At 44.3% G+C, this 12,457-nt stretch overlaps 1 protein-coding gene across 1 annotated transcript in view; it reads left to right on the top strand.

Annotated features, from left to right (window-relative positions):
• LOC143210356 (uncharacterized) overlaps positions 1–12,000 on the top strand; it is a 33,747-nt gene extending 21,747 nt beyond the window's left edge. Inside the window, exons 4-5 of the mRNA XM_076427145.1 lie at positions 7,913–8,032; positions 11,345–12,000. Of these exons, the coding sequence (XP_076283260.1) occupies positions 7,913–8,032; positions 11,345–11,510 (286 nt within the window). The 3' untranslated portion in view covers positions 11,511–12,000. The remainder of the gene's footprint in view (positions 1–7,912; positions 8,033–11,344) is intronic.
• Positions 12,001–12,457: the final 457 nt, after the last annotated feature.

Here is a 12,457-nt window from a genome sequence, read left to right as displayed (position 1 = left end):
GAGAATGATCGAGCGAAAAAGAGACGGCAAAAACGAAAAAAAAAATAATTCGAAGAAGGAAATACTCTGCGTGAGACGAGCCGTCGATTAAATTTGCTTCTTGGTAACTTCTAAACGGAATAATGAAACTCGAAGCTGACTCATCCGGATTCCTTTCGAAAGAAGAAAAACCAATGGAAGAACAAGCAGACGAAGAAGAAGAAGAAGAAGAAAGAAGAAGCAACGACGGAAGAGAGGTACGACCGCGCAAAGTCAAGAAGAAGAAGAAGAAGCTAAAGTAAAATACAAGTCGAAGACCTCTCGGTTTCCAGTTTACCGATGCTCTTTGCATCGGGAACGAGAGAGAGATGCATTCGTGCGGCTGCATACATGCTTTACATGTGTGCGCGCGCCAACTAGAGCGCGCGCGTTATCTGGCAACCCTAACTCACTTCGGAATTGATTCCCCGCAAAGGGTAGCAAGGTCGCTTTCGAATGTCCAAGGAATGAGAGATCGGGCTGCTCCTCGCATTTCCCGGCAAATTTCCGTGAATCTCGAGAAGACGGAACACGCGACAGAGAAGAACAGAAAGGGAGAAGAAGAGAGAAACCGAGACGGCAGAGGGATACGAATCAAATGGATCAAGTAGCTCGTTATTCGTAGCCAATCGTCGTGATCTACCGACGATGTCGTCCCGTTCCATCAGAAACGATTCGCAGAGCGATAGAGCCACTCCCACGCTTGTGTCAAAGGTGAGGCGCATTCTTTGCGCTGTCGCGAAAAGCATCAAGGAATAAACTAAACCTGGAACGAAGAGGAGCATCATCGCCAGCGAGTGTCCCCGATGAGATTTTAATTCAACTTCGGTCGTTAATCGTGCCACGCTGGAAACGGAATTAATTAAAGCTGCTTAACGGTCCCGGCCTGGGCAATTATTGGATTTACAACACTATCGCTGGCAGGGGTTAAGCCGATGCCCGGATGAATCGCTCGCTGGTTTTCCAAGCAGCCTACGGGCGGTATGATAACGCGGAACCGTGTCAGTCCGCCTCCTCGCAAATCAATGTGTCTGCTATAGAGAAACTACTATCGAATCGTGTCTTTTGATGGAGGACTCCCTAGTCCTAGGGAATAAGACGAATCCTTTAGGTTTGCCTACTAGCTGTTGGTAAATACCCGCGTGCTCCGAGTCGACGCTAGCCTTCGATTGTTTTGAAAAATTAGAGAAGGTTGCTGTATACCAAGTCTGGACACCTGATTGCTCGCGAGGCGCAAGCGCTAACCGATCCGAGTATTCTAAAAAATCGAGCAGCCCGAAAGAATTCCATTTATTTTACCAATAACACAATTGAAACTTTTAGCATCCTTTCCTAATCTACGGAAACAGTAGGATCGGGATAGATAACGTATCGGACGAGTCAGCCACCCAAATACGATCGATCGGACTGCGCTAGGCGAACGAGACTGCGGATGTTTATGCTAATAGCCGCTGATTCTGCGGATTAATTCGCCGATACTGACGCCGAACAGGGAAGTTCTTCGTGGCATCGAGGATTTCAGTGAGCTCTGGATGGAATAAAAGTTTCACGGAATCCGCGGGCCACTGAGCCGCGCCAGTAACCGGCAAGCAAAGGTACTGTGCGATTCGTACAACAGTACATTTGGCAACGGGCGGCGTTAATCAAGAGCGCCGTGTTCCCGTAATCGCGATCAAAACGTGTGCAAATTTTCAAAGGATTCGTTAGCGACCGTTTGAAAATTCCGGAAAAATCGCTCGATAATTCGCCCCCAGGGACCGGCCCCCGGGATTTTTCACCGGCACGTAATTTACGGTTACAAAGGTTTGCGAAGCGCAAACATCGCGCCGGGTCGCGAATTCCAGCGTTCATTATCGCGTCGCCATTAATTCGTGGACACGTGCGCCAAGGCAGCACGGGCTATCCGTGGCCAGTTCGTTGACCAGTGACCTCCGGAAAACGGGAATCAAACGCTCCTGCCAGACGTATCGTTAACCACCGCGATTCTCGAGCCGTCCACCAGCAACATGGCTCCATCCTTGCGCTTGCTAGCTCCGCTGGTACTGGTCTTTCTCGCAGCCAACGGTGACTCCGTTCTGCTGTACCCGCAGAGGACCTTGTTTCAGGTAAGACGTATTTCCATTGCGACATCACCGTAATTTTACACTTCATTTAATGAAAATTAAACTATAATCTCGTCTTCCCGAATTGTTAGAGCCACAGTACGATGATTATATTTTTTAATCGGGTAATAATCCACTTTAACCCAGTTGCCATAATTGCCATGAGATAAACTTGCCCAATCCTTCCCCCAGGATGTTTCCGACAAAGTTTTAAGAAGCTTGGAATCTTTTAGTTATCGACGTTCCTTTGTTAGCGAAAAGAACGCTCGGCGCGGACAATGAATGGCTGTTTGACTATAGTTGACTTCAGTCGCGGAGGGGTAAATCGGTTCGAATTTCAGATTTCTTCTCGCGAATTTCGGTCTCTGTTCTTCGTCAATGGTCGCTCTTCGATTTTTCTTGCGTTTGTCCCAGACAAACGAGAAGACGATTCGGGACAAACCGAGTTGTAACCTCGGTCCTTATCTCCGTAGACAGCTCACGGAACTTATTAAGCCCGTTGCCTGGATAACGAGCACTCCTTTGCCAGTTCCCCTCTAATTAGATTGCGCCTCTGTTTGTATTGAATTCATAATGCTGCCTGCCTAAGACGGCCGAAGACGACGGCGACGACGACGACGACGTCGAAGAAGAGCTCGACGTGAAACCGGCAGGGTGCTTGTCGATTCTCGGCTGCGACGAAAGACCAAGGAACCGGACGATTTCTTCTTAATAAGGGGTTTTCATGGAACGTTTGAATAAGCAATCTCCAGAATGAAGCTTAATGGTGTATTCGCAGCTAGCTCCGCGAACACCGAGGAGGCGGCTTTTAAATAAACCAGCCGAAACTCGTCGAGTAGGCACCGGGTTAGATGAAAGATTACCTTTTACCAGTCCCTCGAAAGCAGTTACTCGCCACTCGACAAGACACTATCGGTTACTAAGTATTCGACAAGATATCCCCGCCTTTTGGCTCCGCCTCCGGTGAGCCATCCTCCTTTTCATCTCTTTAATTGGATTCTTTCCGGCCATGGCTTACCTCCGCAACGGTCTTTCCGGTAACGAGCGAAACTGCCAATTCACAGTGTCACTTTTTAAAACGCGACTCGAGATTCTCGCGAATTTATCACGGGAAAACATCCTGTTTACAAAATAATGTCTCCCAAATATTTTGTAAACCCCAAACTCATGATTCGGAGGTAATATCTGTTTTTATGTAGAAATTAGGAAAAATTGGTCTACTAGGAAATGCTTAAGAAGTTCTAATCACATTATTAGTGAAGATACTAATGCGAGCTCGAAGAAAGGAATATTATCCTGACTGTCCCCGTTTCCTCTAAAGGAGGAAAAAATATTCTCTCAGTGATTTTTCGAGTTTGACGAAAGCCATTAGCCGAACTATGCCCGAATAGAAATTCCTCAGTTAGACGCAAGAAAAGGACGTCGCGACGAAGCTTAGACGTGTGACGAGGGAGCTCTCCATAAAACTCGAACAGGCGGCGCGATCTACATAGCCTCGCGTCAAACTTTCGCAGCGACTTCGGTTCCAGCATCGAACCAAGCCAACCATCCATCCGACAGACCGCCGTGCAGCCTCGTTCCCCAACAAATTCTTTCGCGCAGCTTGAAAACTTGTTTCGCGAAAACGGATCGTTTCCTGCTGATCCGCGTCTGCTCGTTCCATTTTCCAGTTCACGTTCGGCGTCTCGGTACCGGTAACCATGAACAAAAGGGGCGGCGTGGTGTTCTCCTCCGCATTTCAATTAAATTATAAACTTCCTTCGAACTTGTCGGAGCTCGAGCCTACAATAATACCGGCTCGCCAGATGAGGGACTTGCATCTCCAGGACACTTACGAGGTCATCGAAAGTATATTCAACCGGTGAGTTTCCACGACTTCTCTCTATCTCTTTCTGTCTATGCCTCTATCGCTCATGACTACATTGCGGATTTTATGCGAAATACAAATTTTCTAAACGAACACATTTTTCTATTTGACCTGAATACACATTTTACTGGACAGCAGACTTTATGCATTTGTGACAAATATGAATAAATGTAAATGAAAGCAATAAAAACATTAGCATAGTTTGAAAATAATGTAACATTTATTTTCCATCCTAATGAACATATTAAGAAAGAAAATAAATTTCTATTTTCTCCAGTTTCTTGTAATTCTAGTAAAAAATTTTGATTTTCATAAAGATCCGCTGTCTACTAATTGCTTACAAAGAGTCGTTCAGATGTAGCTCCCATTGATTTCAATGAAGTTTGTTTTGATGATGGATCTACTATTGCAGTAGTAAATTACAGGTTCGAAGTTTGATGTCACAAACCATTCCATAATAAGGACATTTACAACAAGAACAGTTTTTCCATGTTCTTATATAAAATTTAAATCTTATAGAAGGATCGAATAAATGAGACTTCGACACAGGAACACGAGCGCCAATTGAATTTATCGAAACTCGAACAAGCACTCGTTTTTCTGAAAATTAGTTAGCCATCTGAGGACACAATTAAAGCTGGTTAATAATGAAAGTAGATATATCATCGCAGCGTGTTCATTGAAATCGGAGGGTGGCCACACCTGAAGCACACTCCTTGTTTGTATTCGGCGTCGAATCGCTGAAACGCTCGGATTCACCTCACGACGAACAATGGCCGATTTGCACGCGGAGTCGGAAAATAATCGGCGCCGCTCTCGGGCCCCGTCGAAAATTGCCCGATGAAGCGTGGTAAACACTGCCAGAAACGAACGAATAAACTCGCAATTATCTCGGGGAACGGAACCGGTCGTGACCGGGGCCGGTAACGCTTAATGAAAGCCCATTTTCTAGCTGAGAATCATCCGCGACCGGGGCTCCTGCCACATTCGCGTTTATCGTCGACAGACCGTACAATGAGTCGCTGATTACGCGAAACAAACGGCAGACGAGGCTTTATCGCGCGCTCCGTGGCACGGCGGCTCGCACTCGAAAACGCGTTTTATGAACCGGGCGACGCGGCCGGTTCTTGATACGAGTACGCCTATGTAACCATCGGAAATTGCGCGGGATGCGTTGCGAATATTCTGCGGGGCACCGCGTTTCCGTTGAAAAACCTCTCGTTAGTTCGACAGCCACGCCAATCTCTGTCGATGGAGACACTGAGCGAGATCAATCCCCGCACACCGTGGATCATGCCTTTTCACTTTTGTCACCGTCCTAATTTGAGGGGTGCATCTCGTGTAATGGCACTGGCAACGTGTGATTTTTAACAATTTTATTCAACTGATAACTATTGGACATATGACATTAGATCTTTTCGATGTTACGAGCCAGGGCTGCGAGCAGCACGAGTGGCCGGCGAAGGGTTGTTACCCTAGGAATATGATATCAATTTGTTAGTTAAGGAACGCGGACGAACCCAATGCGAAATTGGGGAGCCGCTAGGATTATAGACAGCGAGGACGAACCTGACGCGAAGTCAGGGAGCCTCTAGGAATGGAGTCAAACGCAGACGAACCCGATGCAAAACCGGGGAGCTGCTAGGAGGTTGTATAATAGCACAGACGAACCTGATGCGAAATCAGGGAGCTGTTAGGATGCGGACGAACCCAATGCGAAACTGAGGAGCCGCTAGGTTGGATAAATCTCTGTTGGACAATTGGAATGTCACGAAAGAACCTGATGCTTAATCAGGGAATCGCTAGGATAATTAGTAAGCCTCGTAGCTAGTATAATTTAATTAATACAATCCGAGCGGTAAGATTGTATCATGTGGGGACGTTCAATTACTTGATTAGGATATTGGACAATAATTATGGGTTCAATGAATTTGAGTTAATTATCAAAGAAGACAAATATATTCTTACTAGCTTTTGCCCGCGGCTTCGCTCGCATAGAAAATCGTTTAATGCCCTCGGAAATTGATATAGTTTCTCCATAAAACCTTTTAACCCTCCATTCACCCCTATAGAGTTTTAATTTTATGTTATGCCGCCATCTTAGATTTCAAACCCCCTTTTCACCCCCTCAGGGGTTGAATTTTTTTAAATGCCGAAACAGGTGTTTCATTAATTATATCAAAGAGCATTAAGATCAAGTTTCAAGCAAATCCGACCACAAATAAAATATTCCTCAGACAAACGTTACAACCCTTTTTCACCCCCTTGGAGGTTGAATTTCGAAATATCCTTTCTTATCCCTTGTATAGATCTTAAAGGAAACCTCTGTGCAAAATTTCAGCTTTCTAGGTCCAAGGGTTTAGCCTGGGCGTTAGTAGGTGAGTGAGTCAGCACTGCATTTTTATTGTATAGAGACTATAGAATCTCGTATTACAAGTGTGTTTGTGTCGCGAATGGACTGAATTTAGAATATAAAGAAATTGAAAGGTGATACATATTACCTAAACTAAGACGCACGGTGTTGACGCACTGGCAATGCGGGGGACTCGGAGCAACCTTGTCACTGCCTAACAGATTTTACACCGAACTCGCGGAATCTGTACGGTTAAACTTTGATTCAAAAGGAACGAACGTCCGATCTCACTGGTAGTTGACTTCCGAGATGCAGCACGACGCGACACTATTCGTGATTACGACAGTACTAGCCCACGAGAGTAGAAATGTAAGGGCTTATATAGCCCTGCAATGACGGGTGAACTTGTCAGTACCCTTCAAGTGAACATTCGTATTTTGTCAACGACCAGTCGTGCGTACGTTTGGGCCCTAAACTAACCTAAACAGTTATGTAGATTTATCTAGGGTAGCTCTGTTCGTTTATCTAGGACGGTTCCTGCCAGAGATGATATTGAACACCTGTTCGTCATCCGTAACATGGATATGCACAGATAGTCTTGATGTACAAGAAGTTTCTCTCTTTTTCGTTCAATTCTTATTATTTATTGTGTTATCAAACATTTATTGTATTGCAAGAAGCTAGTGATCAGCTTCGGATGAAGCTCATTCGAACACTAGCTGCCACGTTTCTCCGGCAACAATATGGCGCGAGGTTTAGGCAAAGCGGGAACGGTTCTCGCGTAGGTCCGCGAAGCGATGCTGTGCGGTCCCTAGAATCGCTATGAAATGCAATTGCTCGTGGAGGCAACAAAAGACGTTCTCGCCCGAGATTGAGCGAGCATCGCGTGCCACGGAGATCAAAGAGCGAGGGGCTACGGCACCCAGAACTCGAACGTAAATTAATTGGGACGTAAGGAAATTACTCGGGCGCCGTGGATACGGGAAGACACAAAGTGTAGGTAACAAGGGAACGAGTCCGCTTTGAAAGTTACGAAAGTGTCAGGGGTGATTCGGTGCAAGCTACGAGGAGACGCGACGTCACCAGAAATTGATCATTAGCTATGGTTTCTGAGGAGCCCTCGCGAGGAAACAGGCTGAGAGAGAGAAAGAAGGAGAAAGAGAAGTGGGGGGAGAATTTTGCGGTGATTTTTTTTAAGATAGCAGCCAAGTCGCACGGTAGAAGGATGATGAATTTCTTAACCTCAGGAAACGGGAACGGGATGACTTAACGCGTTTAAGAATTCTCTTTTCGCCCGTTTTTGTAAAACCGATACCGTCTCGGACCGCTACTCGGCTCGCCGTGGAACTTCCTAATAAAATTACTACCGTGCCGCATTTGAAATACGAGGGAAACAGAACGGAGACCGGTTAGAAGGAGAGGGGCAAAAAAAAGAGATGGAAGTGAAAACGGGAGCAGCGAGGCGAAGCCGTGTGCCGGCGCGACGCGGCGCAGTGGCAAAAATAAATACGGGACGGGAGGGAGGGAAGAGCTCTGGTCTGAAATGAAAATTGAAACGTTCGGTGTGCGCAGGCATGGCTGGCGGGACGGCAAGAACTGTCTTCTAAGGACCATTTGCGAGCTCGCGGAGACACCATTTGGCAGGACACGGGGCCAGGACGTCCTCGAGGAGGTGATCCACTTAATTTTAACGTAAGTTCGTTGCGAGGAATCGCGACACCGTTCGCCGGGCCGGGCTGGGACAGGCCGAGACAGGCCGCGCACGCGCCCCTCTCGACCCAAACGAAATTCATTTCTCGAGGAGCTTCCGGTTAATGAATTCCGTTGGAAGTCCTTAATGGCTGTCCTGCTCCCTCGCGATAAAGTGGGACATCGTGCCGGCCGAGGCACGAGCACCGGCTACACTCCGAGAATTTAGTAAATCGACGCAGCGCGGGAACAGCCCCGTCCGAGAACGATGGAGGTCGTCGTTAGAGACACCTGCGTGGGTGTCTGTCGCGCGTAAATATCGCGATGCTGTCCCCTGAGCGTTTAATAGGGCACTCTACTTTGAACGAGTGAAAAGACTAATTTTTTTTTCTTGTTGCATTTCCTGCAACTCGTCTGCAACTCTCGGACGCGTGCAGTCCCTTGAATCGCAATAGTCGTTACTACAATTGGAGACATCGTCGCTGAAAACGGGCAAGTCCATTTTTCAATGAAATTCTACTTGGTGAAGTTTAGGTTACTGCGCAAATAATTGCGATTTCTCATCCTCTTTAAAAAAGAATAGCTTTCTTGAAATTTAACCAAACAATTGGTTTACTAGGTGGGACGAAAAATTAAAGTTTTGAAAAATTACAAAGAATATATTTTGAACGAAGACTAAACTTTCGGAAAACCGTGATTTTCACCGTCTTCAACCGTTTCAACTGGTTTCAACAAGTCCGAAGTAGAGTAAAATTCCCCGTCTTTATCTAAACTTTCTCTTTTTAACGTCTTTTGCAAATTTTTATGCACTGCGAATGCACGAAGTTCTGCAATCTGCCTATAATGCCGCACGGTTTATGGGCCAAACACGAGGAACACGATGAACCTCGTGGATTCTGTTTTGAACGTATTTTTAACTATTAATTAGCGCCTTATAAACGTGAAAATATCTGCTCGTAATTTTTTACGGCTCTTATTAATATCTTCCTTAGTTTCAATCTGCACACAGTGCCGTTTTTAGGGGGTTTTTATGCATACTTCTGAACCAACATGGTTTATGAAACGATTTAATTTTCAATCCTCTGTGTACGATTCACCTAATTCGGAAACTCGTATTTTTAGCAGCTACTGCCGCGTTGGCCACGTGATCTGAAACAGTTACAAAGGAACGATACCATAGGCGGAACACAGTATGTCATAGATACACATTTTCTGCACAAGAATCCTCGAAATAAAAGCTAAATCAAAATAACTGATCAAGTTTCATCCACAATATTTTACTTAAAAAAATATTATCAAATGAATAAAAACAATATACCGGTCAATTGAAAGTTTTCATATGATCCGTTAAAAAAAAACATATTCTTTCTACTAGACCTTTACATCCGCAATCGATCCGCTAGCTTTCGGATGCACTATGTATTTTACACGCTTTTTCTAAACGATTTATTCGGAGAGCTGTACACCGTGTAAACAAGAATTGCGACCATTTAAAAAACAGGGTACACATTGTTTAAAAAAAAAGATATACGTGAAAGAACCGTTTCCCCGGGTATAAAAATAATCGGAGGAGCGTGTTGACACTACCTCCCGAAACAGTTAATTACAAGTGTTCAAAAAGAAAGTTCCAAATATTATCAAAGACTTGAATTTCTTTTTTTAAATGACTGGTTTTCCTCACTGTGTGACGACTTGCTACTGCTTTATATACTTTAATGAATTTTTGAGCAGTTAATCATTACTAGACAGCGGATTTTATAAACAGTGAAAATATTAGAAGAATTTAAAAATACTGTTATATTATTTTCAAGCTCTTAAACATACCAAGAAATAATATAAATTTCTATTTCACTCCAGTTTGCTGCAATTCAGGTAGAACACATAATTACTAGACTGCGGATCTTTATGCAAAATAAAAAATGTTCCCATTGGTTGCAGGACACAGGAGTCTTCTTTTAATTATCCCATTAAGCTGAAACGAATACCTTGATGTCCTTAAATATTTTTAATATGTTCACTGCTTTAAATTGTACGTGCACATTTTTGTCGTAAATGCATAAAATCCGCAGCCAAATAATTACTTTGCACAAAGATCCGTTGTCTAATGATTACATTATATCCTCTGTGTTCCATTAACTTTTATTTTTTTTACTTTTCCACTCTCAGACAACCAATTTTCCCCACGGTGCGTCGTCGACGTCGAATCGCGTTTCTGGTTGTGCCCTCTGGCATGTGGAACGAGCGGCGTTCCATAGATGTCGGTTCCCGTCAAAGGGTGAACGCGTCAAGGATTTCCGCGATTCGAACGAAGAACAGAGATCTAATTAGTGGCCGATCGGCGGGCACCGGTTGCGAGCATGGAGGTGTTCGTCGGACGATCGGATCTCTGACGGTGGTAAAATCTGGGCACGTATTTGCTATTCGAAACGCGGCCGCGTGTACTCGAAAGGAAATTGCAACCGAGCCAGAGCGCAGCGACGGCGCGGCGGCGTTCTAATTGCGATGAAGTTAGGCGCTTGCATTAAGCGTCTAATGGAAGGTGTTTCGTGTAGGTTTTCGCTTTGCCGTGTTCCCTGCTGTGTACACGCGTCACCGTCGAATTTCTACAAACGTAATCCCGGCGAAACACCCGAGAACAATCGGCGTCTAGCTTATACCACCAAATGTCAATAATGCCAACAATATTTGCCGTTCATATGTTGCTCGCAATGCTACGACCTTCTTTAACCGACCACCGACGCCGTCTTCACCTCCTTTCTCGAGATTCCACGTGTACCGGACAATTATACTGTTTGCACTGACAATTCGTCGCAGCTCAAGGGCCCCTCTAGTTTCACGTTTCGTAAAAATTCTTTTACCATGCACTTTCTTAGCATTTTCAAAAGTGGACGACGAATTGAGGAGTATTTTCGTTCTGAACATTCTTTTTGTATTTTCTTAGGAATAAGTGTTCTCGAACATGTGTACAAAAATATTGCAATAATGTCTTGATATTGGTCTTTTTTTATGAAACATTTTCAAAGATATTTATGACATTTTTCTGAATAATCGAGGATCTACTAAATAGCCAATGGCGCAAGCAAACATGGTTCGACGTTCGATATCATGTTCGGTTTCATTAGAATCAGAAAAATATCACAAGTATATCGGTAAAAGTTTCATGGAAGAATAAAAGCAATACATTTCACGATGTAAAAATGTTTTTCAGCTGTACAGCAAGTTCGAGTGGCACGTTATAGCCATCATTAGAGTGTAAAGAATTAATGAACCGTTCGTAGAACCGTGCTCAGATGGAAACTCGTCTTTTTCAATTAGACCGACCGAAGACTTGCCAGGGACAGCTAATTCCACTCACCGCAGCGTCGACGAATTGTATCGGGAAGCGGAACGATTGGGAAGATCTGGCGGTGACTGCATCTTGGCCTATCCCGATTGCATCGAGTCACCTTTGGAATCATTCACGGAGATCGCATTCCCCTAGGGGATCCGGGATTTAAACGTCTGCCTGCCTGCCTGCCTATCACGGTTCGACTTTCTTCCTCGAGGATGGAACCACTGTCGTTTATTTGTCCGACGCCTTCGAAATCAACTAAAATTCCACCGCTCGAGTTTCACGTGAACTTATATCAGCGCGATAAAAAATTCATTCGTCCATTCAACCCCGGTTTTCTAAACTGAACTTTTTCCTTTCCCGTCAAATTGGCACAACTATCAAAAATTCAGTAGAAGCCAGTTCACTTTTTCTTCGCAACGAAAAAATTAAACTTTTAACAAGCGCGAGGTTGTTGCATCGTTTTGAACATGATATGCAGTAATGAATTATAGAGGAAAAATATTTTAAACAGTTTCTCTGTGATACAAAAAAATATGAATAGTACACATTCGATTTAAAATAAAATACATGGTGTATTATTTATTGTATTGAACAATATTTTACCCAGCTCTCCCCTTACAGTTTAAAACCTAATATTGTTAAAAGTTAGAAACCGCAATGGAGAAAATTCCTGATCAAATCTAGTCCCTCGAAACTACTCTATAAAAATATCTGCGTCCTGATTATTATAAAAAGTAAGCAGAAGCGGTCCCAGTTGAATCATTCGCAATACAAGGTACCAAACAACAGTAAACTGGAACACCTCGCGACCGGAAAAATATCCAGGAACGCTGCGAAACGATCTCGACTGGCAATCAAATAGAAAATGAACCACTATGTCCGCGACAACGCTATAAATTACTTGTAACCCGGAGTCGTGCGAGGCGATAATAGCCGCAGAATTTTTATACACAGTGGAAATTTCTCGGCGGGCTGCCTATCGATCAAAGTTCTCAAATAACGGCGGAGTGACAGTGATCGAAACGGTATTTGAAACGAGCAATCGACGCGCGAGCGATTCACGTGGCAAAGAGTAGTAGACGATAACATTTCGT

The sequence above is a fragment of the Lasioglossum baleicum genome, chromosome 7, assembly GCF_051020765.1.
Source record: "Lasioglossum baleicum chromosome 7, iyLasBale1, whole genome shotgun sequence".
Lineage (NCBI taxonomy): Eukaryota > Metazoa > Arthropoda > Insecta > Hymenoptera > Halictidae > Lasioglossum > Lasioglossum baleicum.
This window is presented reverse-complemented; position numbering and strand designations above follow the sequence as displayed.